We start from the raw sequence: 24,413 nt of genomic DNA on the forward strand, positions 1-24,413 counted from the left end.
CCTGAACATTTTTTTGTAATACTGTACTCTCCTTTCTTGTGTCTCTAAAGACTGCTTTCTCTTTCTGTTTTCCTTTGTATTACTTCATACTCAAAAATGTCTAATTTGTGGTTATATTAAACTTGTCATTTTCTCTTTTAAAGAATAAAAACTGCAGTTTCCAGATGATCTAAGATTTATTTCACTTGAAACTGTTTGGATTAGAGCAGTTGCCTTTATGACCATATTCTCAGCCTCCCCAATTAATGGGATTTTATCCTGTGTACTCCTTTAAGAGTTTCAGGAATAGAAGTGGAGTTTCCTCTTTTTTATTTTTCTTCTTTTAAGTTTTGGCTTATTGGTTTAGTCTTCTCAGTATCATTTGTTTTTCTCCTGATGGCAGAGGTGGCTAAGCTAGGTTTAGTAACAGATTCCTAAGTGCTGTTCCAATCTTTATCAGGAAGACTCTTCTCTTTCTTTTTCACCATGTATTGCATTCCAGATTTATGCTTCTTAAATGTGTACTTGCATGCTCTACTTGCATGCACCTGCCCGTGCTTAAAAACAAAGAATTGAACATAGCTTTCAGAGCTCTTCATAGGTCTGTCCCAGTCAGTCTTGCTAGTTTCATGTCACAGCTCATATGTTTGAACAGACTTTTTTGTATACCAGTAACACCTTCCCCCCTCCCCAATTTTTTGTCTTGAACATTATACATCCTTCAAAATTAATTGTAAACACAATCTTCACTTCATCAACAGCAAAATTTCTGTTCCAATTCCTCCCCATCCCAACACAGGCTAAAGAGTGACCAGGGGACCCAACATCCATTTCCCATATGGCACTGATCATTTTGTATTTGCTATGTACTTCTCTATATGGACACTGTTAGCTTCTAGAAGGAAGAGTGTGTGTAGGGCATGCAGCGCCTTGCATTAGCTAAGAAGTCATAAGTGAGGAGAGCTCCTTTTGGAATCCTTGACTGAATCTTGTTGTTGCCTTGTTTTTTTCTATGCTTTCTAGATGCATATATGCATACTTATTGGGAATTCTAAGTTTAGGGATTGGGATGGTGAAGAGAATAGGATAAACAATTAAAGAATATATATATATATATTTGGTTTTTGGGCCACACCCGGCAGTGCTCAGGGGTTACTCCTGGCTGTCTGCTCAGAAATAGCTCCTGGCAGGCACGGGGACCATATGGGACACCGGGATTTGAACCAACCACCTTTGGTCCTGGATCAGCTGCTTGCAAGGCAAATGCCGCTGTGCTATCTCTCCAGGCCCGAGAATATATTCTTAATATGGGTTCTACTTGCTAGAGCACAATCAGAATCACTTCTAAAGAGCAAGGTGAGGGCACTGATTCAGTCAGCTGGATGTTCAAGTGAGAATGGGAACCTGGTGAGGGGAATGGAAGACATTTGGTGTGCTACCTCTTAAGTGTACTACCTCTTCATAGTGAACTTAGAATTTGAGGTTTTGTTTCTGGAGAAGAGTTTGAGTGCAACTTAAAATTTTTTTTAAAATTGATTGAGATTCTATAACTTATAATACTTCTGCACACAGTTCAACATAACACCTATCACTAGTGTACTCACCTCCCCTTTCCCAAGGACCCCAACATTTCTTCCTTTGAGCTTCTTCCCAACTCTAATGGTGTGATTCAATTCTCCATTATGTTGCTTTTGGCCTTTTGTTGTAACCTTGCCTTTATCTTTTTTTTTGGGGGGGGGAGCACCCAGTGGTGCTCCAGTTACTCCTAGATCTGCGCTAAAAAAAAAATCACTCCTGGAAAGCTGGGAGGACCACATGAGATGCTGAGGATAGAACCCAGGTCAGCGTTGTACAAGCCAAATGCCCTGCCCACTGTGGTATTGTGCTGGCCCCTCTTGCCTTGTATCTTTAAGTCCTACATATGAGAGAGATCATTCCTTCTGACTGACTTCTTGAGTGCAGTTTTGAAGGCTCCTTATTAAATATTTATGCTATAGCCAAGCTGTTGATAAGTAAATATTGTCAAGTTGACTTTCGTAGCTATTTGATGACTGTCAGCTGCCACGTCTCTTATGCTTTCCCAGCTTTCAAAATGCTGCCGTGTTCTAGAATAGCTCAGCTGTACAAGGCACATTCGACAGGGCTTCCACCTCCGCGATGCTACTTCTGCAGAAAGTGAAGCCAAATCATACGTAATGGTTTTTGGAATCTACAGGTAGCTCTTGGCTTACAATTCAACTCAATGAATTGTCTCAAGCCCTCTATCACTCCCCCTCCTCACAAAGAAAAAGGCAGTATGAATGATTTTCCAAATTTAGTTCTTGGGAACATTTAATCTAGATTGTATTCCATTGAGAGAAACTTGTCTGGGTAAATGGATTGGAAACCATTAGTAATGTGTATGATACTTATGTTTATGTTTCATTTTAGACTTTGTAGCTGTGATGATAACCCTCCAGTAGATATATTAAGAAAATCATTTACTAAATTGGCATCTCCTCAAGGTTAATTACAACCATTGTTGACAAAAATATAGTTTCATGGTAGCAGAGTAAAATAATTAAGTGGAGTAGAGAGTAAAATTCATCTACTTCCACCTTCCAACTCTTCTACGAACTTAAATTCTGTTCCTCAAAAATAATCAGTTATCATCGTGTGTTATATTTTTTGAATTTACATAAAATACCTGCACAAAACATATACATGTAGAGATCCAGCGATTCCTCAAAATTAAGAAAAGTGGTCATGTTATTTATATTACTGCAGAACTTATACATCCAGTTAATAACCCACAAACAGCTTTTGAGGCAGGCCAGAGATATCTTTCTCTTTCTCACTTGTGTTGTGTTCATGCTTGACCTTGAATGAACCTTTCCCATGGGCTCAGAGGCTGCTATAATAGAGCCCTGAGCAGGAGTGTGGTCTGATTCTTGCGTCATTCTGTTTTAGTATCCGGGATTTACTCAAGTTCAAAGAAGAAGTAACCAAGGAGAGAGACCAACTTTTGTCAGAAGTGGTAAAATTACGAGAGGCCTTAGCTCAAAGTACTGAACAGCAGCAAGAAACTGAGCGAAACCGAGAAGATGCAGAGCAGACCATCACGCAGGTGAGCTTACCTCTATCGAGGGAACCATGAACGAACAGTGCTGGAGGATGTCCTTCCCCAGGTTCTCTTCCCTTTTCCTTCCTCTTTGATGTTTATCTGCTGGGCCCTAAAGAAAGCATACACCGTTCTGCTCATTTTTATTTTTATTTTTTCTTACTGGAGCAATTTTTGTTGTCACATCTTTCAGTGCTCTTTGTTGGAAGTCAGTAAAGCAGGGCAATACTTATAATTTTGCTGTAAGAAAGTATTCTGGAGGAAGGCCACGGTGTCCTGCATCTGGAAATGGTAGATATAGCTTCTTTGGTCCTTTTTGAGGAAACCCTATAGCAAACTCTTTTGAGCCTTTTTTTATTGGCTAGAAGTCCAACAAATAACACATACTTGCAGGAAAAGAACATGATATTTTCTTTGAGCAGTCATAAGACTTTTCAGAACTGTTCCTGATGAAACTATAGTGAATTATTTAGTGATGTCCAAGATTATTGTAAAATATCATTTCATAAATAGGGTTATGGGATGTATTTTATTTAGTTCCAACTGATGAGACATTGGATGAATCCTTTATTTAACTAGTCTAGTGTTCTGGGTTTTCCTGCTAGAGTTTATACCTTTCTTGGTGGGTTTATTTCTACCATCAGAGGCTCTGAAAACAATGCAATACATTCCTGAAAAGCTTGAACATTCAGTGTGTATATGATAGGGAATACTATTAGGTAGTGGTAACCTTGAAAAAGAAAGATCTGAGAGAGAAACTTTGGTTGGTGGAGTATGATTTGTTCCTCTCCTTCCTGTTCTTTTCTGTCCATAGTTCCAACAAGAGATTCAGCAACGTCAGAATGAAGCTTCTAGGGAGTCTCGGAAGAAGGAAAAACTAGAGAAAGAGCTGAAACAGATTCAAATGGACATGGATAGCAGGCAGACGGAAATCAAGGCCTTGCAACAGTATATGCAGAAGAGCAAGGAGGAGCTGCTGAAACTGGAACAGCAACTGAAGGAACAGAAGGTACGCTTGGTATGATTGCACTGTGGGTCCTCACACAAATAATAACCTATTTGTTCAGAATCTGTTGGAACCTTTAGAATTTTTTTTTTTGGAAAGTAGTAAACACCTTGCACTGTGGATGTTGGTAATACAACACAGCTGTGCATTTGATTTTTGAAAAGCAGTTTTTGTTCATATGAGGGAATACCTGGCAGTGCTTAGGGATTACTCCTGATTCTGTACTCAGGGATCCGATCTTGTGGGGCTCAAGGGACCTCATGTTTCCAGATATCAAACCCAGCTTGGCTGCATGCAAGACAAGTACCCTATCTGAAGTACTATTACAGTGGTCCCTGAGCAGCTCTAATAGGTAGATATGCTTTCTCTTTTCCCCTTCTACCTCCCATAGGCCAATTTCTTTTAATCTTAGAATCATATAGAAGAGTATATGTGTCACAAAAATGTCACTCAATGAATTTTCTTCACTGTATCTCAGCTTACCTGGAATTGGCCTAAGAGCAGCACTCCAAAAGCCCTCATGGGCCTCATTCTCCTTTCTCTTTTTCCCAGTGATCTAGTATGAATTTCAACAGCAATTAGGACTTTACAGATTGTGAAACTTTATAGAATACAGACATTTGTGCCTAACCTCTGACACTTAGTATTCAGTTCATGAGATTCATTCATGTTCGTGCCCCATAGTTATAGAACTGTATTTCTGAATATGGTAGCCAGGTGGGCTATGCAATTTGGGTTATTTAAATGAAATAAATTTAGTTCTTTGGTTGCACTAGCAACACTTTAAGTATTCAATAGCCAGGCTAATAGGGATAAAATAAAACTGTAGAGTGAAGATAAATAATATTTATATCATTACAGAAAGTTGTATTGGATAGGGTTCAATATACCATTCACTATTGTTGTTGTATTGTAATATTCCTTTTTTGCTAGTTAATCTTTTATTTTAAATAAATTTTTTAATTTAGGTACTGTGGTTACAGACATGTTTGTAATTGAGTTTCAGCCATAAAATGCCCATTCCCTTCACCAGTGCAACTTTCCCTCCACCAATGTCCCTCTTTTCCCTCCTCCCTATCCCTTGCCTATCTTTGAGAAGGCATTGTATTTATCTATCATTGCCATGATAGTTGTTAGTGTAGTTATTTCTCTAACTACACTTGCCACTCTTTGTGGTAAGCTTCATATCATGGGTTGGTCCTTCCAGCTCTCATCTCTATTGTCTCTGGGTATTTACTATACTGTCTTTATTTTTCTTAAATCCCACAGATGAGTGAAACTATTTTGTGTTTAGCTCTCTCTTTCTGACTTATTTCACTCAACATAATAGTACCCATATCTATCCATGTATAGGCAAATTTCGTGACTTTATTTTTTTATAACAGCTGCATAGTATTCCATTGTGTATCTACATGCACCAACATGAATGAATCTCATGAACTGAATACTAAGTGTCAGAGGTTAGGCTCAAATGTCTATATTCTATAAAGTTTCACAATCTGTAAAGTCCTAATCTTTGTTGAAATTCATACTAGATCACTGGGAAAAAGAGAAAGGAGAATGAGGCCCATGAGGGCTTTTGGAGTGCTGCTCTTAGGCCAATTCCAGGTAAGCTGAGATACAGTGAAGAAAATTCTTTAGCCAATCATCTGTTATTACACATATGGATTATTTCCAGATTCTAGCTATTGTAAAAAGTGATGCTATGAAATAGAAGTACAGAGAGTATTATTGTATTGTATTTTTGTAGCTCTAGAGTATATCCCTAGTAATGGTATTGATGGATCAAATGGAAGCTCAATGTCTAATTTATTTTAGGACTATCCATATTGTTTTCCAGAAAGGTTAGACTAGATGGCATTCTAACCAGCAGTAAATGAGAGTTCCTTTCTCCCCACATCCATGCCAGTAGTGGTGTCTCTTGTTCTTTGTCATGTGTGTCAGTCTCAGTGGCATGAGATGATATCTCATTGTTGTTTTGATTTGCATCTCCCTAGTGATGAATGATGTGGAACATTTCTTTATGTGCTTTTTGGCCTTCTGTATTTCTTCTTTGAGGGAATGTCTGTTAATTTCTTCTCCCCATTTTTTGATGGTGTTAGGTTTTTTTTTTCTTGTTAAGTTCTGTCAGTACCTTATATGTCATAGACATTAGCCCCTTATCTGATGGGTATTAGGTGAATAGTTTCTCCCATCATATGGGTGACCTTTTTACCCTAGTCACTGTTTCCTTTGAAGTGTAATAGCTTCTCAGTTTGATATAATCACATTTGTTTATCTCTGCTTTCACTGGTTTGGACAGGGTGTTTCCTCCTTGAAGATGTCTCTAGTCTCAATATCATGAAGTGTTTTGCCTACATTTTCCTTTATATACCCTATAGTTGGGCCACACTTGGTGATACTCAGGGGTTACTCCTGGCTATACACTCAAAAATCGCTCCTGGCTTGAGGGACCATTTGGGATGCCAGGGATCAAACCCAGGTATGTTGTGGGCAGCTGCATATGAGGAAAATTCCCTACCACTGTGCTATTGCTCTGGCCCCCATGAAGCAATGTTTTATAGTTTTCTTTGTATAGGTCCTTCATTTCTTTAGTTGATTCCAAGGTATTTTAGTCTGTGGTGCTATTGTGAGTGGGATTGTTTTTTAATATATATTGTATTTTGGGCCATACCTGTGATGCTCAGGGGTTACTTCTGGCTATGCACTCAGAAATCGCTCCTGGTTTGGGGGACCACATGGAACACCAGGGGATTGAACTGCAGTCCATCCTAGGTTAGCGTGTACAAAGCAGATGCCCTATTGCTTGCACCACCACTTCAGCCCCTTTAATGTCTATTTTTCTCATTGTTTGTGTATAAGGTCATTGATTTTTAGTGTTAATTTTGTAGCCTGCTACAAAATTTGCTATATGAATCTATTATTTCTAGAAGCTTTTTGGTAGAGCCTTTAGGATTTTCTAAGTATATTATCATGTCTTCTGCAAACAGTGAGAGCTTGATTTTTTCCCTTTCCTATCTGAGTGCCATTAATATCTTTTTCCTTACCTAATTATTATAGCAAGTACCTCCAGTATTGTGTAGAATAGGAGTATTGAGAGGATGCAGCCTTACCTTGTGCCAGATCTTATGGGAAAGGCTTACAGTTTTTATCCATTGAGTATAATATTTGCCATGGTCTTGTGGTAAATAGCCTTGAATATACTGAGAAAAGTTCAGGGCCAGAGTGGTGGCACAGTGGTAGGGCTTTGCCTTGCACATGGCTGATCTAGGACAGACTGATTCGATCCCCTGGCATCCATTATGGTCCTCCAAGCCAGGAGCGATTTCTGAACACATAGCCAGGAGTAATCCCTGAGCATCACTGGGTATGACCCCAAAACTAAAACAAACAAAAAACAAACAACAAAATAGGAGAAAAGTTCCTTCCATTCCCATCTTGTTGAGAATTTTTTTTCTTTTATCATGAATGGCTGTTGGACCTTATCAGTTGCTATCTCTGCATCTATGTGGTTTTAATTTTTCTTTTGTTGATGTGGTATATTACATTGATTGGCTTGCATATTTTGAACTATCCCATCCTTGCATCTCTGGAATGAATCTTACTTGGTCATGATGTATGACTTTTTTTTTTGTTTGTTTTTGGGACACACCCAGTGATGCTCAGGAGTTACTCCTGGCTATGTACTCAGAAATTATTTCTAGCTGTGGATCGAATCAGGTCCATCTTGAATCAGCTGTGTGCAAGGCAAATGCCCTATCGCAGTGGTATTGCTTTGGCCCTGATGTATGACTTTTTGTTTTGTTTTGTTTTTGGGTCATACCCTGCAGCACTCAGGGATTACTCCTGAAATCGCTCCTGGCAGGCTTGGGGGACCATATGGGATGCTGGGAGTCGAACCACTGACCTTCTGCATGCAAGGCAAACGCCTTACCTCCATTATCTCTCCGGCCCTAATGTATGACTTTCTTAGGAGGCATTGGATCATATTTGTTAGGATTTTGTTGAGGATCTGTGTTCATCATGGATATTGGTCTGTAGTTCTCTCTCTCTCTCTCTCTCTTTCTCTCTCTCTCTCTCTCTCTCTTTGTGGCATCTGACTGCTTTTGGTATCAGGGTTATGTTAGCTTCATAAAAACTATTTGGGAGTGTTTCTGTTTCTTCAATTTCCTGGAAAAGCCTGAAAAGTATAAGCAGTAGGTCCTCTTGGAAGGGTTGAAAGAATTCGTTAGTGAATCTATCTGGGCCTGGGCTTTTGTTTTGGGGAATACTTTTGATTACCATTTTAATTTCCTTAATAGTGATGGGTCTGTTTAAATAAGATATATCATTTTGGTTCAATGTTGGAAGGTTACCAGAGTCCAAGAATTTATCAATTTCTTCCAGTTTTTCATGTTTTGTGGCATAGAGTTTCTCAAAGTAACTTCTGAGTACTCTTTGAATTGCTGTAGTACCTGTAGTAATTTTATTCTTTTCATTTCTAATTTGGTTTATTAAGTTTATCTGTCTTCTTTTGTTTGTGAGTTTTTCTAGTGGTTTATTGTTCTTGTTTAATTTTCCAAAGAACTAACTCTTTAATTGATCTTTTGGGTTGCTTTTGGTTTTCCCATTTATTAATTTCTGCTCTAAGCTTTATTATTTCCTTCCATCTTCCTATTTTTGGTTCATTATGTTGATCTCTTTCCAATTTTATATGCCATGTCATTACGTTATTTATGTAGGCCCCCTTTTCCTGATGTGCTCTTGTAAAGCTATAAATTTTTCTCTTAGTATAGTTTTAGCTGTATTACACAGATTCAGATAATTTGTGTCTTTGTTCTCATTTGTTTCCATAAATCTTTTGATTTCCTCTTTGATTTAATCTTTGACCCACTGGTTGTTCAGTAGTGAGCTGTTTAATTTCTAGTTGTTAAATTTTTCCTCTGTGTCTGCTTGTTATTCACTTCTAATTTCGGTGCATTATGATAGGAGAGGTTACATGCATAACTTCTATCATCTTTATTTTATGTAGATATGTTTTATGTCCTTGTTGTGGACTTTTATAAAGAATGACCCATGTGCATTGGAGAAGAATGTGTATTCTGTTTTTTGGAGATAGAGAGCCCTACACTCATTATCTACTAGGGCAATTTCTTCTCTTGCTCCTTTCAGTGCTAGTATATTCTTGTTAGGTTTTAGCCTGGTTGACCTATCAAGTGATGACAAGGCAGTGTTGTAGTCTCCCACTATTATTGTATCATTATTAATATATTCTTTCAAGTTTGTCTGCAGTTGTTTTAAATATTTTGCTCATCCCTCATTGGGTGCTTATATGTTTAGAAGTGATGTCTTTCTGTTGTACATATTCCTTAATTACTAAGAAATCTCCATCCCTGTCCCTTATAACATTTTTATGTTTAAAGTCTGTGTCATCTGAAATTAATATGGCTACTCTGGCCTTTTAAAAGGAGTTGTTTTCTTGAATGATTGTTTTCTATCCTTTGAGTTTGAGTATGTTTGTTCTGACTATTCAGATGTGTTTCTCTACTATAGGCAGCAAAACATTAGATTCAACTTTTTGACTTATCTTGCCTCTCTGTGTCTCTTAACTAGTGCATTTAGTCCATTAATGTTGAGAAAGATGATTGCCCTGCTAAGATTTAGTGTCATCTTTTTGTAAGATTTTGGTTTGTTTGTTGGGTATGCCTTGTCTTAAAGTAGACCTTTTAATTCTTCTTTTAAGGTTGTTTTGAATCAATAAAGTTCCTCAGCTGTTGCTTATTTGTGAAGCTGTGTATCTTTTCTTCAAAACTGAGTGTATGTCTTGCTGGGTAAAGTACTCTTGGTGAAGCATTTATTTCATTGAGTTTTGTCACTATATTCCACCATTGTCTTTCACCCTTGAAAATTTCTTGTGACAAATCAGTTGTAAACTTAAAAATGCCCTTTTGGGGGCCAGAGTGGTGACACAAGCGGTAGATTGTTTGCCTTGCATGTACTAACCTAGGACAGATTGCAGTTCGATTCCCTGGTGTCCCATCTGGTCCCCCAAGCCAGGAGCAATTATTGAGTGCATAGCCAGGAGTAACCCCTGAGTGTCACTGGGTGTGGCCCAAAAACAAACAGAAAAAATAAAGAATGCCCTTTTGTACATAATTTCCCTTTATTATCTTGCTGCCTTTGGTATTTCATCCTGTCTGTGGGATTCATCATTGTGACTAGGATGTGCTTTGGGTGTTTTTCTTTGGATCGTTTTTAGCTGGCACTCTTTGGTTATGTAATATTTGGTTGTATGCACTCTTTAGCTCTGGGAGTTTTTCTGCAGTAATTTCCTTGACTGTTGATACTACATGAAGGTTTTCTTCCTGTGTCTCTGGGATTTTAATAATTCTTGTGTTGTTTCTGTTGAGCTTATCAAAGACTTCCATTTTCGTCTGTTCAACTTCTTTGAGGACTTTCCCCATTGTCTGATTATTTATTTTGGAGCTCTTTTCTAATGTTGTATGAAGTTAATATGCATCTCATCTTCCAGCTCACTTATTCTTTCTTCAATCACTATTAATCTGTTGGAGAGGGTTTTCAATGATGTTTTCATTTCACCTACCAAGTTTTTCAGCCCTGTTATTTTAGTTTGAAGTTTTCTTATTTCTACTCTCAGATCTTCTTGATTCTTATTTGTAGCGTGTTCAGTTCATTTCATGTATTCTTTGAGTTCTCCTGAACATTCTCCATTATCTGAGAGGCTAAATATGTGGTTGGTACTTTTTGGGTCACCAGAGCTACCATCTCTAAGTGTGTTCTCTAAGTATGGCAGAGGCCTGCATTGTTTCCCCATTATTGCAGTTGGAGTGTGATGTTTTCTATGTTCCATGCTGGTGTTTCTTGACTAGGAGGAGCTCACAGCCATGGAGCAGAGTGGAGTTTTTATTCTTTTAATAACTTTGCTCACACTTATCTGAACAAATCATATCATTTGGGAATCTTGGAATCAATGATATGTGAAGGTTCCATGATTACAAAAGTCTTCCAGTTTTAGTGTTTATACACAAGATAGTCCTAGTGGGTGTGATAGGTCAAAAAGTCCAGCATCCAGCACAAATACTAAACCTGGAAACTCTTATAGACACTGGTTTAAACCTGAATAGATCTCAGGTTAGTCTTAGTGGTCCTAAAATTACCTTGGTTACTTAGGCAATGCTGACATCATGGTGCAACTACACATGCTCTTCAGTGAAAAAAAAACATATAGCAGCTTAAGGTGCAGGCACTAAGAGAACTGTATTGTAATATTCCTTTGTACAATTGTGACATAGTTTATTTTCAATAGTCTTATTAGAAAACTATACTCAGTCTTTATGGATTTAAAATATGACACTATTTAAAACATTTTCCCTAAAATAGCAGTTTAAGGTAATTCAAATAGTATTTCTAGTTTTCCCTTTTTTTTCTCATTTCTTAAGGAGACAATTTATGTAATTAACAAAGTAGTTTCCTGACACTATTTTATTTTAGAAAGTTCCCAAAAAATTGAAAAATTATGCAATATTATGTTATTGGTTTTTTTAGCCACACCCAGTGGTGCTTAGAGCTTATTTCCTGCTTTGTGCCCAGGAATCACTTCTGGTGGGCTCAAGGGACCACTTGGGATAATAGTGATTGAACCTAGGTCAGTCATGTACAAGTCAAATACCCTCCCTGCTATATTATATATCCAGTTCCAAGTTACACAGCATCTTTCTATTTAAAAATTTATATGAGAACACTAATTTTTGGTCACTTTATTTTTTTTTTTATTTTTGTTTTGTTTTTCTTTTTTTGGTTTTTGGGCCACACCCGGCAGTGCTCAGGGGTTACTCCTGGCTGTCTGCTCAGAAATAGCTCCTGGCAGGCACGAGGGACCATATGGGACACCGGGATTCGAACCAACCACCTTAGGTCCTAGATCGGCTGCTTGCCAGGCAAACACCGCTGTACTATCTCTCCGGGCCCTGGTCACTTTATTAATCTTATATAAAGCAAGATATTAAATGGGTAATACATAATCTTTTTTTTTCGTTTTTGTTTTATATTTTTTGGGCCACACCCGTTTGACGCTCAGGGGTTACTCCTGGCTATGCGCTCAGAAATCGCCCCTGGCTTGGGGGGACCATATGGAACGCCGGGGGATCAAACCGCGGTCCGTCCTATGCTAGCGCTTGCAAGGCAGACACCTTACCTGTAGCGCCACCTCCCTGGCCCCGGTAATACATAATCTGTGGTAAGCACAAGAAAAGGTTTTCTTTGAGGATGAAATTTGAAAGACTTTGGACATGAAGTTAAAAAAGATTATGCCTTGTTTAGCAAGCAGTTGGATTTCACAGAATTCATGTGAAACAATCTCACTTTTAACACAGCAGGTTATATTTTATTTAGTAACTGTTGATGAGAAATTGGGAGGACCCCCCTCTCCATATGCTGGCATGGACATTATATTTTGAACGGGGTTACTATATCTTCTCTCTTTTTCCTTTAGCCCCTTTGTTAGTTCTCCACCTTCCCAATTTTCTGCCAAAAGACTGATTTCCACTTTTACCCTGCAATATAATCATACCCTTTTTCATAAAACCATGTCTGCTCAGAATAGTCAAGAAGGAAGAGGAAAATCTGACAGACACAGATATAAATCACTCCACTGCTATTCCCTGTTTTTGACTTAAGTTGGATTAAAAGGGAATTGTTTCTGTGTTAGCGTTAGTGAGCAGTTCCTTTTCAAAAATGTCCGAGGCATTTTAATGCAGGATTTGCATCTGAAGATGTAGCTTTAGAACCCCATAGCTGATAAAATCCGTTTGAATCTTGAGTTCATTTGCAATGATTATAGCAATTGTTGCGTATGTGAAGCCTGCAAAATCTGCCAAATGGCAAACAGACATTAAAATATTTATCCACCACCTGTGAACAAGACTTCCCAAGGCTCTCAGAAAAAAATTGACACACACTGTGTTATTCATTAGGAGGCGTCATTTGCCTCAGCCATTTAACATTCATCATATTGAGTGCAATAGTGCTTTCATCAGGGATAAAGAACAATTTCTATAAAGACAAAAGAAATTGTGGCTGCTGGGAACGACCCAGGTTTGTCGGGCCTCTTCTGTGGGTATGCAGATACGATAATCAGATTAAAAAGCCATAACCAGTTTCTTTCTCACTTTCAGATACTGAACGAGAGAGCTGCAAAGGAACTGGAGCAGTTTCAGATGAGAAACATGAAACTTCAGCAAGAAAATGAGCAACATATTTTGATTTGTGAACAGCTAACCCAGGAAAACCAGCAGAAGGCGTCAGAGCTCAGAGTAAACACCTAGTCATATACTGACCTTTTAGCACTTTCCCCCTTGTTCCCTATTAATAATAAGAGTTACTTCTGTAGATGGGACCCTTGGATGACCTGGATTTGCCTGGATACATCAATGGCAGGCACAAATGTACATGATTGCTTTACACTTGGGAGCACACAGTTTATATTCCCATTCTGACTTTAAAATCTGGTTATTGATCCTATGATTATACAAATACTTCCCCAAGCAAACACTCTGTAATTTGACCTTGGAAGTAGCCCAGAGCTATAGCACATTTATGAGTGAAGAGCAAAGGAATCAGTTATGTTTTACTATTTATATAGAGAAGGTGGAAGAATCTGAGAAGGACTTTAGGTTTTTACTCCCAAGATTGTAGAATCATGATTTTTTAACTTCTGCCCAATATAAATATCAAGGAAGTTTCCCTCTCTTCCCTGTCCTCATGAAAGCGTGCTGACAAATTAGTTTGGATAACAATTTTTTACGTTGATACATATGACACATGCTGAGCAAAGCAGCTTGATGTTAATCATTTTAATTTCGATAAACCCATAAACTCTGCTTGGTTTTATTAGATAGTGCACCTAAATGAGTGAGTAAGAGTAGGACGTGCCTTTTAGCAGTGATTCATCACATATGACACATATTACATATTCATCACATATTACAGCCCTTTTGTGGAGCTACTGAAACAAAGTGCTGTAATGTGTTTATGGATGTACATACACTTATTTGCACACCTGTATGCCCTCTTGGGGGAGATTTCTGGGATTTTTTTTGAAATCTAATCACAGGGTCTGGATTAATAGCTACTGAAATTAGAACATTTTAGAATCAAAAGGGACCTTAGGTCAACTAATTTGGATCGTTTGATGTGAGGCTCAGAAACCATTAAAGCTGCCCAGAAGGTCTTGACTCAAAAGTGTTCTTTATCAGGATGCTGTAAGTTGAAGCAAAAATGAAACGACTGCCTCTTGGAAAAAAAATGGATTAGCCCCTAAGGTGAAATTAAAGCAATAAATTCTCATGCCATGAATTCTCTCTTTTGGTAACAGGTGGGGGCACCTTGAGAGATGACAGATTTTTTTGTTTTTGTTTTTGGGTCACACCCAGCAATGCTCAGGGGTTACTTCTGGCTCTACGCTCAGAAATTGCTCCTGGCAGGCTAGGGGGACCAGATGGAATGCAGGCATTTGATCCACCGTCCTTCTGCATGCAAGGCAAATGCCCTACCTCCATGCTATCTCTCTGGCCCTGAAAGATTTTTTTTAACAGATTCTGTATCTATGAGATTCTGAATCTAATCATAATTTAAGTATAAATTCAGTCTCTTAGAGATGTGTATAATCACAAACTTTCATTTTCAGAAGAAGCACTGGTTGCTTTTCCAGTAATTTCTAAGAGTAAAAACATTTTTTTTGGAGGGGGGGCATACCCGTTTGATGCTCAGGGATTATTCCTGGCTAAGTGCTCAGAAATTGCCCCTGGCTTGGGGGGGGACCATATGGGACACCGGGGGATTGAACCTCGGTCCTTCCTTGGCTAGCGCTTGCAAGGCAGACACTTTACCTCTAGCACCACCTCACTGGCCCCAAGTAAAAACATTTTTTTTTGTTTTGTTTTTTGGGTCACACCCGGCAGTGCTCAGGGGTTACTCCTGGCTGTCTGCTCAGAAATAGCTCCTGGCAGGCACGGGGGACCATATGGGACACGGGATTCGAACCAACCACCTTTGGTCCTGGATCGGCTGCTTGCAAGGCAAACGCCGCTGTGCTATCTCTCCGAAGTAAAAACATTTTTAAAGTGAATTAAACAAATGCTAAAAATTGAACTTCATAGAAGAAACCCTAGTGTTGTCCTTTGGAGGGATTATGATTGATTGAAAGGGCTTTTGTCATCTTATACCCCACTTTTTTTATCATGGTTCTGTTCACCTGTTTATACATCTTATTCTTTTTTTTTTGGGGGGGCCACACCCATTTGATGCTCAGGGGTTACTCCTGGCTAAACGCTCAGAAATTGCCCCTGGCTTGGGGGGGACCATATGGGGCACCAGGAATCGAACCGCGGTCCTGATCCTTGGCTAGCGCTTGTAAGGCAGACACCTTACCTCTAGCGCCACCTCGCTGGCTGGCCCCTATACATCTTATTCTAATCTGCTTCTCTAGTGTATGCAATTGCACCATTGGCCCCAGGGGTCCAAATGAGTGTTGGAATATAATATGGCACTTAATAGCTTTCTGAAAGAGTTCACTTTTTTGAGTCTATTAAGATTGCTATTTGAACACAATGTTAATTCACACACTTGACATGTTTATTTACACTATGGTAATATAATAGTATACTTATTGGAATCAACAAGTGGTGGTATCAGGAGACATCCCATTTAGCTTTATAGGAACACCTAGTTTATTCCCACAACAGGTCTGAAGTTTCTCTCAGAAGCAGTGTGTGTTGATTTAATCCCCTAGAACAGCTTCTCAATGCCACAGGAGTATTACCTTTGATTGGTTCTGGGTTTGCCAGCATCCAGCACTGGCTATTTATTTACTCTCTCCCTGGTTAATTCTGTCTTACTAATTACAGGCTAAAGAGGATGAGGTCCATCAGATGCGCCTTGACATTGGGAGACTCAACAAAATCAGAGAACAAATCCATAAGAAACTACGGCTGATAGAAGATCAAAAGTCAGAAGTGGAGCAACATAAAGAAACTCTCAAGAATCAGATTATGGGATTAGAGAGAGGTAAACCAAGAGTCATTCTATGCTTTGTCTGTGTTGTCTTATTTTATGAATGTTTTATTGGTCAGGAATATTGTCAACTCAAGGCTACATATGTACAAACTGAAACCATGAGAAAGGAAATAATTATAATGTTCAAATTGCTAAACAGGTAATACACAGGGGATGATGACTTGAAACCTCAATTTACTTTTTGTTGTTGTTGTTGGGCCAGATGAAGTTGTATTCATGGCTTATTCCTGCTTCTGCACTCAGCAATTATTCTTGTCAGTGCTCTGGAGATGTTACAGATGGAGAGAGGGAAGATTGAACCTGGGTCACACTCATGCATGGCAAATACCTAGCCTGCTGTATTATTATTACTCTGGATTCCACACTTTCTTACCTTAAAAAAATCTTTATCAGGCAATACTGACAACGTAAATCTACTGCAAACTATTTGCCAGTATTTGTTAAAAAAATTGTTATTGTTGAAAAAAAATATCTGTATTCCAAAGTCTGTATTCTTCATGATCTTTGTCTTACTCTCCCTTTTCCAAAGAAGATAAGAGATAAATTAGAATATTCATTGTACCCAGAATCTGTAGGACAAACCTAAGGAATTTATAACATTTTTTTTTGTTAGTCCTTTTACATATGGTGAACTCTTGTTTTACTCATCTCTTTCATTCGTTGACCTCTGAAGGAAAAATTTATGAGGGCTGGATATTACTGAAAATCATTAAGGATAGAAAATCTGGAGTCAGAACTGCATGGATTCTGATTTCATCTTTTACCTCAGTTTTTGAGGGGATGCACTGATGCATAAAATACTGGCTTGGTATCTAGTACATATATAAGTGCTTTCTAAATGTCACCTATTATTAGTATTTAGGTATAATAGCACTGATGTAAATAGGGCATATAATTATATAAATATAAACAAGTAAAATTTGGGGTGTTAGGGACATTGAACTTGAAAACAGATAATAGGGGTTTGCATTCTTCATTATTCATGTGCATTGCTGTAAATCACTGAATGAATTAACACAGATATCAACCTCTCTAATAGGTAAAAGCTCAATGTCTAGATAAAATTTTACTTTTCCTTTTAGGATGTTAGGAAATATTTTAACTGTGGCTCAGTTGACAATTTCTTCATTTTATTCACTCTTGCACGGAATTGGATGCGTTCAAAGTGCAGGCATGATGCTAGACTTGAGGTGTATGGAGATATCTTGCAGGATGATTGGAGTGTAGCATGAGTCACAATCTAGTGTCCTCAGGGACATATATGAAGGAAAATGGAAAATAGTAGAGCTTGCTTTGTCACTGGCTTGGTGACTTCCCCAGAAGTGCTATATTTAAATTTCTATACTCTTTGCTTATAATAATTCTAAGCTCAAAAATTATATATAAAAGAATTATTCTTTCTACTTTCTTCAGTCTTGAACCCAGATTTTCATCCCTAAATTTCCAGAAATTAATATATTCTCTCTCTCGGCTCTTTTGACTACTATTCTTATTCTTTTTTTTTAATATAAATATTTAAACACCATGATTACAAGCATGTTTGTAGTTTGGTTTCAGTTATAAACAGAAAACCCCTTTCACCAGTACAACATTCCCACCACCTGAATACCTCTTCTTTATCATATGCCTCATTAAAGAGAGGCACTGGACATTAAGTGAATCCTCCTTATATTAAGGACTTTCTACCATAGAATACAAGAAATAATTAAAAAAAAACCTGACAAATAAGAATTTTTCAGGGTGGCTGATCACAAAATAAATATCTAGATATTGATAGCTCTATTATATAAAAAAGTAAGAGGGGCTGGAACAGTGGCGAAAGCTGTAAGGCATCTGCTGTGCACGCTAGCCTAGGACGGACAGCGATTTGATATGCCGGCATCCCATATGGTCCCTCAAGCCAGGAGACATTTCTAAGCATATAGCCAGGAGTAACCCCTGAGCGTCACCAAGTGTGGCCCAAAAACCAAAAAAAGAATATATGATGGAAAAATCCCTTTCTCACAATAAAAACTAAAATTTAAGGAATATGTGAATAAGGTACCTTTAAGACATAAGAAAAGGGCCCAGAGAGATAGCACAGCGGCGTTTGCCTTGCAAGCAGCCGGTCCAGGAACAAAGGTGGTTGGTTCGAATCCCGGTGTCCCATATGGTCTCCCGTGCCTGCCAGGAGCTATTTCTGAGCAGACAGCCAGGAGTAATCCCTGAGCAACGCCGGGTGTGCCCCAAAAACCAAAACCAAACCAAAACAAACAAAAACAAAAAGACATAAGAAAAAATACTGCAGATTTCTATTGAGGTTTGTAGGAAGACCTGGAAAAATAGAGAGAAGCATCAAATCTTGGGAAAAAAAAACTCAGTATGACAGAAATATAAATATGATCGTTAGTCTCAACATTTAATATTTCCAATAAAAATTTCAGTGACTGTGTTCAGGATGTGAAGACTGGTCTAAGGCCTTCACTGGTCTACAGGCCTTCCAGAAGAATAATTGAAATATATTAGGAAAAATAGCTCCATAAACAAATAGCTGCATATACAAATAACTGGAAAGATCTCAATCATCTAAAATAAAGATAATTTATTATCTTTAATATTGTTATAAAAATAAAGATGACTCTTGGAGCTGGAGCGATAGTGCAGTGGTAGGACATTTTTTCCCTTGCACACGTGGCTGACCCATTACGGACCTCCGTTAGATCCCCCAAGCCAGGAGTGATTTCTGAGTGCATAGTCAGGAGTAACCCCTGAGCGTTACCGGGTGTGGCCCCAAAACCAACAACAACAACAACAACAATAACAATAGCAACAACAAAAACAAAAACAGGTGAAAGGGCAAGTATAGGACAATTTAAGAAAACAAATATCTATGCTTACTGGACAGGGGAGATACCATGATCACAAAGGTGGTTTCCCCAGGGCGAGGCTTATCCAGTGCACTACGATGTGCTGGCCCCTGCAAATTTCCCCAAATGTGGGAAACTCGACTGCATAATTTGTAGTAGTGGGGGACTGAGTTTGCGCTTTCCCCTGGTTAAAAAAAATAAAAGAGATGGGGCCAGTGCGGTGGCGCAAGGGGTAAGGATTGTCGGCCTAGCCTGCACTAGCCTAGGACAGACCGAAGTTCAATCCCCCGTTGTTCTATATGGTCCCCCAAGCCAGGAGCGATTTCTGAGCGCATAGCCAGGAGTAACCCCTGAGCATCACCGGGTGTGGCCCAAAAACAAAATAAATAAATAAATAAATAAAACTCATTGAAGATGAAAAAGTGGTTTTAATACTTCACTACTAATAAAAGTGAATTAAATGTGGACATACTAATTTAAAAAAATCTATCAGATTGCCAAAAATAAAATCTAATAATAGTACCCAATGGTAGCTTGAGTAGGGATTTAAATCACTATTACATTTTTGGGGAGAAAGTGGGCAGGAGAGAAATGTCTTTTTAAAAAAAATCCCTTTTGGGGGGCCCAGAGCAATAGCACAGTGGGGGGCATTTGCCTTGCACATGGCTGACCAGGATTCGATCCCAGGATCCCAAATGGTCTCCCAAACCTGGAGTGAATCACTCAGGAGTGATTCCTGAGTGCAGAGCCAGAAGTAATCCCTTGGTGCCCAGGTGTGGCCCAAACAACAACAACAACAACAACAACAACCACAACAAAAAATCCTGGGTGAGGCCTGGAGAGTTAGTACAGAGGTTAAAGGCATTTGCCACAATAGTGGTTAAAAATCCTAACACCACATGTGATCTCCTGAAATCTGCCTGGTGTGACCTCACTACTGGATATGGCCTCCCCCACCAAATCCACTTTGATCCAGGATTTTCTAGACAAGTGAACAATAACTTTGTCTTTCTTCCTTCCTTCCTTCCTTCCTTCCTTCCTTCCTTCCTTCCTTCCTTCCTTCCTTCCTTCCTTCCTTCCTTCCTTCCTTCCTTCCTTCCTTCCTTCCTTCCTTCCTTCCTTCCTTCCTTCCTTCCTTCCTTCCTTCCTTCCTTCCTTCCTTCTTTCTTTCTTTCTTTCTTTCTTTCTTTCTTTCTTTCTTTTTCTTTCTCTCTTCTTTCCATTTTTTAAAATCACCATGTGATACAGAGTAAAAAACTTGTTCGTACTTGGATTTTGGTCATACAATATTCAAATATCCTGCGTTCGCGCTCTCCCCTGATAAAAAAAAAATTCAAATATCCATGAATAATAACTTTCAAAAGATTATTGCTTATAGTTGCCAAGAAGAATAACACCCTACATGTTAGGATGGTGGAATATATATATTTGGGAATTATATATAATTATTATATATAAATATATATACATATATATTTGGGAGGAGGTTTGGCTATACTCAGTAATTCTCAGCGGTTACTCTTGACTCTGTACTCAGGACCTACTCTTGGTGGTTTTTAGAGGATTTTGGGGATAAATCCAGTCTCTCTCTCTCTCTCTCTCTCTCTCTATATATATATATATATATTATGGTTTTATGTCTGCTAATTACTGGTACTAATGTAAGCTACAAAGCAGTGTTAAAGTGAGTCTTTTGTTTGTTTGCTTTGGGGCCATATTCAGCCATGATAAGGGCTTACTCCTGGCTCTGTGCTCAAAAATCAGTTCTGGGAGACTCAGGGGACCATATGTGGTGCCAGGAATCGAATCTGGGTTGGCCATATGCAAAGCAAGCACATTTCCACTGTATTATCGCTGTGATTCCTAGTGTTTGCCCATTTTGGGGTGTAAATATATGAACAAATATATAAACATAGATTTTATTTTTATATTTATTTACATATATTTTAAAAAGAAGAATTCTAGAAAGAGACATCACAGTCCTAAATAGATTCTAGTTGATCTAAATGTTTTCTCTTTTGGTTTGTTTCTCTAATTTCTTCCTGTGTCTTAATTTCTTTTCAATAAAAAATATTTAAAAAGAGCAGGATTTTTTGGAATCAAGCCATCTCTCAGTCTTAGCCCTGTCTCCTTTTGCTGCAGACCCTGAAGTTTATTCTCCCTAAGCCTCAGTTTCCAATTTTTTAGAGGGAAAGTAAGACATGATCTTTGAAATTGTAATGGAGCCTGTGTCACACCCAATAAACAGCAGTTTACAGCTACCTATAGCCAACTGAAATTCACTTTTGTATTACTTTTATTTGAGCAGATACCATAAGGTAGACTTGACATTTATTATTGCTTTCTTCCTGGAAATTTAGAGGTGGAGGCTTCAAAAAAACAGGCAGAGCTTGATAAGAAAGCAATGGATGAACTTCTGAGAGAAAGGGACATATTAAATAAGGTGAGTGTGTTATAGCAACATGGTAAGTACAGCCCTACTAACAGAGGAAGACTGAGGCAAACAAAAGTAGATTAGAGTGAGTATTATTGCTAATTCCGCCTAAGCACCAATCCAAGGTCCCATGTCCACATTGTACACTGTCCGAAGCCCAGCATTTGCTGCCCATGATGGAAACTGCATACCCACTTAGGATACAGTGGGATGGAGGATAACTATCAAAAAATGCACAGAAATTTTTCATACTTTGTGGTTTTGGTTTTAGTTGCTGCTGTATTGTTTAATGGTATTTAAACAGCTGATCAAAATATCTCAATTGAATATAATTTTGTCATTTTTGCTATTTCAAAAAGTACAAATAAATGCTACTGAATTTTTTTTAATGTTTGAGGTGATAGGTAATAATGATGATGTGGTGGTAGGAAGCATTTCTAACCTTTATCTTTTCAGGGTTGTTGAAGGCTGTGGCATTTCTCCCCATCTTATTTTTCTCTTCTAGTATTTGAATGCAGTATAATGGATAACTCAGGAGGGGGCGGGGAGTGGGTGTCTTGATATCCTCTATTCTAGCCCTCTCCTCCCTTAGGCCCTTTCCCTATTACAGTCAATGTTAGGACATCAGCTCTTTGTAGGGACTGAGGGGAAGCTTTCTGCTCAAGGATTTCTTTTAGCTCAGCTCTGGAAGTTGAGCAACTTTCAGTTGGTGCTGGGCGTTAGAGTCCAGACACACAACCTGAAGGCTTTTGGTTAAGACAGCTTCATCTCTTCAAAACTGGAACAACAACTATTTGTTTAATTGACTTTCATTCTTCTTTTACATTTTTCAGAATGGAACAAATGTTAGCAAAGTGGACTGACTACCTTTAATCTTGAAATAAAGAGTCTTGGGGGTGAGGTGGGAGGCAAATATCAGGAAAAATAGGTCAGATAACTTTATATGCTGAATAATTCTTAAGAACAATCATTGACTTTCCTAATATAGTTTATTATTTATAAATTTATACACTAAAATACTATTATTGGATTTAAATTTATTTATTTTTTTGTTTTGGGGCTATGCCTGATGGAGCTCAGATCTCATGGATATTCCTGTTCTGGGCTCATGGATATTACTGGTGTGCTCTGGGAACCATATGAAGTACCAGGGATTGTATCCAGGTCAGCTATGTGCAAGGCAAACACCCTACCAATTGTCCTATGGCTCTGGCCTTTAAAACTTATTTTTAACTATACAATTTTAATATACTTATATTTTATACTTTATTATCAACTGTAATTTTTCTGCTATGATAGGACATGTAGCCCAATCTGAGTTTTACAGTTAATTTGATTTGACTAATGCTACCTTTTCCTTTAGATCAGGGCAAATTTTTTTTCCTCTGGTCATGGCATCTTTGGTTTCTACACAGTGACTAACCTTTTGCAGGCATGCAGTCAACCTTTCCTAGTAATACAATCTTTCTTCACAGTCTTGAAATGCCGCCTTTGTCAGCTGAATGAGGGAAACAGTTTTGACAGGTGGCAATGTTAAAGTGTTTTGGTTCTTTCAGTGTCATGTTGAAGTGGCTTTATCTCTTCAAGAGAAAATGTTTAATTCAGTACTTGAAAACAAATTTGACCTTTCCTATTTTCTACACCATCACCCAACCAAGGTTCAATGTGTGTTTTACCTGTTTATTTTCTAATAGTTTTTATATTTCACTGTAGGCAGATATTGGTTAGAGATTTGGCATGGGAACTTTACGTGCCATAGGGAACTCAAGGAGACACCTGGGTTTCAGGAATTGACCTGGTCTGAATTCTTGGGGCTGGGGACAAGGTGTATTCTTTTTATCAATGGACTTCTTGATAAGTATTTACTTAATCTGCCTTTCTCTTTGGTGAAATTGTTACCCAGTTCATAGAGCAGAAAAATGCTATCACCAACAGCTCCTGCATTAATATCTTCTAGTTGCAAAAATCTAGAGATCCTATTTAAAAAATCCCCAGGAAAGGAGACTGGATCCATTCAGCTGTGACCATGAAAGTAGACAAACAGTCCTGAATTAATTGCTGTTGACTCTGTAATTCAGGGGAACAACATAGCTTCTTGGGAACCAGCCCAAGACATTTACAACTTGAGTGTCAGAAACTACAAGAGTAGTTTCATCTTGAATAAATATAGAAAGGTAGCGCTAGTAGTAGATCACATGGCTGGTTTATGCAAGACTATGTGTTTGAATCCTGGAACTAAATGGCTCCCAACTACTAGTGGGTATGATTCTGGAGATTTCAACACCTTTAAGCTGAGTATTGGTAGATATAGGCACTCAAGACTTTCTCAATATGAATCTTTGGAGTTGAGACCTGGACATTAGTGTTTTAAAAATATTGAGTTAATTTATGTGTATTGGGGGAATGTATAAGATATGCACATGACAACATTCATTCAGTATATTTGTATGTGTGTTTAGTGTCTTGTGAGATATTAACATGACAAGAGAGGATATGGTTCTTATTATTTATCAAAAATACAATACATCTAATTACTTTAAAGATGAAATAGACAATAAATTTCACAAAAAGTCTCAAGAGTTTAAATTGTATGATTTCTGTGTTATGCCTTTGCAGAATATGCTTAAAGCAGTCCATGCGACCCAGAAACAGATGGACCTAGTAAAGCTCCATGAACAAGCTAAGAGGAACCTGCAGGAAGAAATCCAGAACTACAAGGAAGAGGCTCAAAAGCAGAGAAAGATCATCTTCCAGTTGGAAAAGGAAAGAGATCGGTACATCAGTGAGGCTAGTGACCTCACCCAAAAGGTAAGCTGCTCCCCTGGCCTCATCTGGACTGTCACACAGTATTGCATAGGACTTACTCAGATTTCAATTTAGCATTCACATAAGGATCTAAGGATAATGTTAACAAAATAAGAAGTGATCCTGGGCCAAATAGTGAAATCAACAAGGCTCAGCTGATGGCTTTCATTT

General features: G+C 38.3%; 1 protein-coding gene and 1 non-coding gene across 2 annotated transcripts in view; both read left to right on the forward strand.

Moving 5' to 3' along the window:
- Positions 1-24,413, forward strand: part of CFAP58 (cilia and flagella associated protein 58) — a 131,633-nt gene that overhangs the window by 8,951 nt on the left and 98,269 nt on the right. Inside the window, exons 4-9 of the mRNA XM_049790426.1 lie at positions 2,929-3,085; positions 3,894-4,088; positions 13,259-13,396; positions 15,989-16,148; positions 21,364-21,446; positions 24,054-24,245. Coding sequence (XP_049646383.1) covers positions 2,929-3,085; positions 3,894-4,088; positions 13,259-13,396; positions 15,989-16,148; positions 21,364-21,446; positions 24,054-24,245 — 925 coding nt within the window. The remainder of the gene's footprint in view (positions 1-2,928; positions 3,086-3,893; positions 4,089-13,258; positions 13,397-15,988; positions 16,149-21,363; positions 21,447-24,053; positions 24,246-24,413) is intronic.
- On the forward strand, positions 19,027-19,190 carry LOC125995150 (U1 spliceosomal RNA). Its single transcript, XR_007490739.1, has one exon. It is a non-coding gene; the product is annotated as a U1 spliceosomal RNA (small nuclear RNA).

The sequence above is a fragment of the Suncus etruscus genome, chromosome 17 (genome assembly GCF_024139225.1).
Source record: "Suncus etruscus isolate mSunEtr1 chromosome 17, mSunEtr1.pri.cur, whole genome shotgun sequence".
NCBI classification, from domain to species: Eukaryota; Metazoa; Chordata; class Mammalia; order Eulipotyphla; family Soricidae; genus Suncus; species Suncus etruscus.